The sequence below is a fragment of the Pteropus vampyrus genome, unplaced genomic scaffold (assembly GCF_000151845.1).
Source record: "Pteropus vampyrus isolate Shadow unplaced genomic scaffold, Pvam_2.0 Scaffold406, whole genome shotgun sequence".
In the NCBI taxonomy this organism is placed as follows: Eukaryota; Metazoa; Chordata; class Mammalia; order Chiroptera; family Pteropodidae; genus Pteropus; species Pteropus vampyrus.
Window position 1 is genome coordinate 220,012 of NW_011889187.1, and position 2,417 is coordinate 222,428.

At 67.4% G+C, this 2,417-nt stretch overlaps 1 protein-coding gene across 1 annotated transcript in view; it reads left to right on the top strand.

Annotated features, from left to right (window-relative positions):
* Window positions 1–2,417, top strand: part of COL18A1 (collagen type XVIII alpha 1 chain) — a 57,875-nt gene that overhangs the window by 39,706 nt on the left and 15,752 nt on the right. Inside the window, exons 10-13 of the mRNA XM_023523755.1 lie at window positions 944–1,030; window positions 1,282–1,335; window positions 1,474–1,632; window positions 2,264–2,326. Coding sequence (XP_023379523.1) covers window positions 944–1,030; window positions 1,282–1,335; window positions 1,474–1,632; window positions 2,264–2,326 — 363 coding nt within the window. The remainder of the gene's footprint in view (window positions 1–943; window positions 1,031–1,281; window positions 1,336–1,473; window positions 1,633–2,263; window positions 2,327–2,417) is intronic.

Genomic DNA, 2,417 nt, shown 5'->3' on the forward strand with positions numbered 1-2,417 from the left:
GGGACGCATTCGCGGGCGTCAGTGCCCACTCACGAGACTGCCCGTCTTAAAACACTTAGTTTGGATGTTTAAAAATCGACAGACGCTGTTTCTAAGACACAAGAAAGTGACACATAAGGTCACGAGTAGAGATCTGGGAAAGCGCAGAGCAGCGTGCCGTAGCGGGCGGGGGGTTGTCGCACCGCAGCCCGGACACGAAAGAGTCACGTTAGGACGCGTTCCGAGCGAGGGACGTTTCACGGTGAGACCCGCATGGCGCTGGCGGAGCGGGCCGTGTGCGTGCGTGTGTGTGTGTGCGTGTGCACATGCGTGTGCCTGTGCTCCGGGCTCCCAGTGACCCGCAGCGGGCTCGCTGTAGCAGGGTGCGTTCCCATTTCCACACCCACACGCCCCGCACACTCCGCTCCAAGTGCACACAGACATTCAAACGTTGACGGTCACTTAGGCCACAAGGGCCTGTCACCCACATGCACACCCACGCACACGTACGCGTGCACGTAACAGGCAGAGCCCCGCTCTGTGGCGTGGACGCCCACGGGACGCCACCGCCGGCTCCACGCAGGTGCTGCCTGTGCGACAGGGTCATGTGCAGCCTCGGGGGCCCCTGAGGTCACAGGTGCCCACCTCCGGTCCCAGCTCAAGCCCGGCTCTGTCTGCTCCGTGACATTCTTGGCCGAGCGGACGTTCAGGGCCCAAAGCCACCTGCCTGGGGTCTTGGACAGTGGTGGCACAGAAGCGCCGTCTCCCTGACTGGCTCCCTGCCTCTGTCTTCTAGGGTGACACTGGGCCGCAGGGCTTCCCGGGAACCCCAGGAGACGTGGGTCCCAAGGGTGAGAAGGTGAGTGTGGGACCGGGCGGGGGCCTGGGCGGGCGTGTTCCAGGGCCCCCCCACCCCCGGCCATGGGCCATGCTTTCTGGTGTGACGAGTATCTTCTGTCCACAGGGTGATCCCGGGGTTGGGCCGAGAGGACCCCCAGGACCCCAAGGGCCTCCAGGGCCACCAGGCCCCTCCTTCAGGCAGGACAAGCTGGTGAGTTTATCCTGCGACCTCTCCCGCCATGGGGTCGGCCCCCTGTCCTACAGGGGGGACCCTCCGTCCCCTGCCCAGCTTCCTAAGGCCTCACCCCGCAAATCTGGAACCGGCGGGGAAGTGTGCGGGCCTCGGGGTGTGGTGAGAGCCCGTGGGAGGCCGCTGGCCTGGGGCACTGCTGGGGACAGCGCCGCGGAGGGGGCGCGTGGCCGGTCGGGGCCCCGGGCGACGCGTTCTGGCTCTTCCCTCAGACCTTCATCGACATGGAGGGGTCCGGGTTCGGCGGTGACCTGGAGAGCCTCCGTGTGAGTGTCCCTTGGCCCGGTGGCCACCGCCCCGTGGTCTGGCGCGCAGTGGCTCTGGGGGCTGGCGGGGCTGGAGCGGGCAGGGCCATCCCTCTGCGGTGATGCCCGCTCAGCTGCTCTGTGCTATTCCCTGTCCAGGGCCCCAGAGGCTTCCCCGGCCCCCCTGGGCCCCCCGGCGTCCCAGGCCTGCCCGGACAGCCAGGCCGTTTCGGGGTGAACAGCTCGGCCACTCCAGGACCTGCAGGCCTGCCCGGCGTGCCTGGGCGGGACGGGCACCCTGGGCTCCCCGGCCCCCCGGTAAGGCCTGCCTCCGTTTTCCCATCAGGGTCTACTGGGAACGGGGTGAGCACCACGTGCGGGGGCCTGTTTCTGCCGGGCCCACCTCCTCCGTGCTCCCCATGCCTCACCTCTGCTCCCCGCGTGCTCGGGGTGGGGGCTCCTGCCTCGGGGCCCTAGGTGGTTCTGGGCGGTGACTGTGGGTGACACACAGCATCTGTCTATGGGAGTGGGTCTCAGGGGATCAGGGTGGCCCCACTGCCCAAGGAAGGGGAGCTGTTCGCAGGACCTCAGAACCTGGCCGACCCCCGCCCGGCACTGGGGACACAGTGGCCTGGCAGGTGCCCATGGGTGTCGCTGATGTGACAGGGCCACAGGAACCAGGCACGCTGGCTCATGTTTCACTTGGTAACGTGGGGCCAGTCTGTTGACGCTCGCGTCCACTCGGGGAGCGCCCACCCCAGCATTGCGGTGTGGCAGCCCCCACCATGGGTCTGCTGGTCCTTGCGTCCCCCCAACCTGATCAGCCACTCAGAAGGAAGAAGGATGTTTACGCCTGAGCACAGCGGCACGGGCCTGGGCGCGTCCTGTACCCTCGGGACGCCTGTGGACGCCCGCTCAGCGGCCGATTCCATTTGCTTTCTGCCCCCAGGGACCCCCGGGCTCTCCAGGAAGAGACGGGCGACCGGGCGAGACTGGCCAGAAAGGCAGCCTCGTGAGTCACTTCCCCGGGGACCAGATGCCTATGACTTCGAGCCACACCGTGTGGCCGAGGGTGATCGAACTGACGTGTGGGGTGAGGCGTG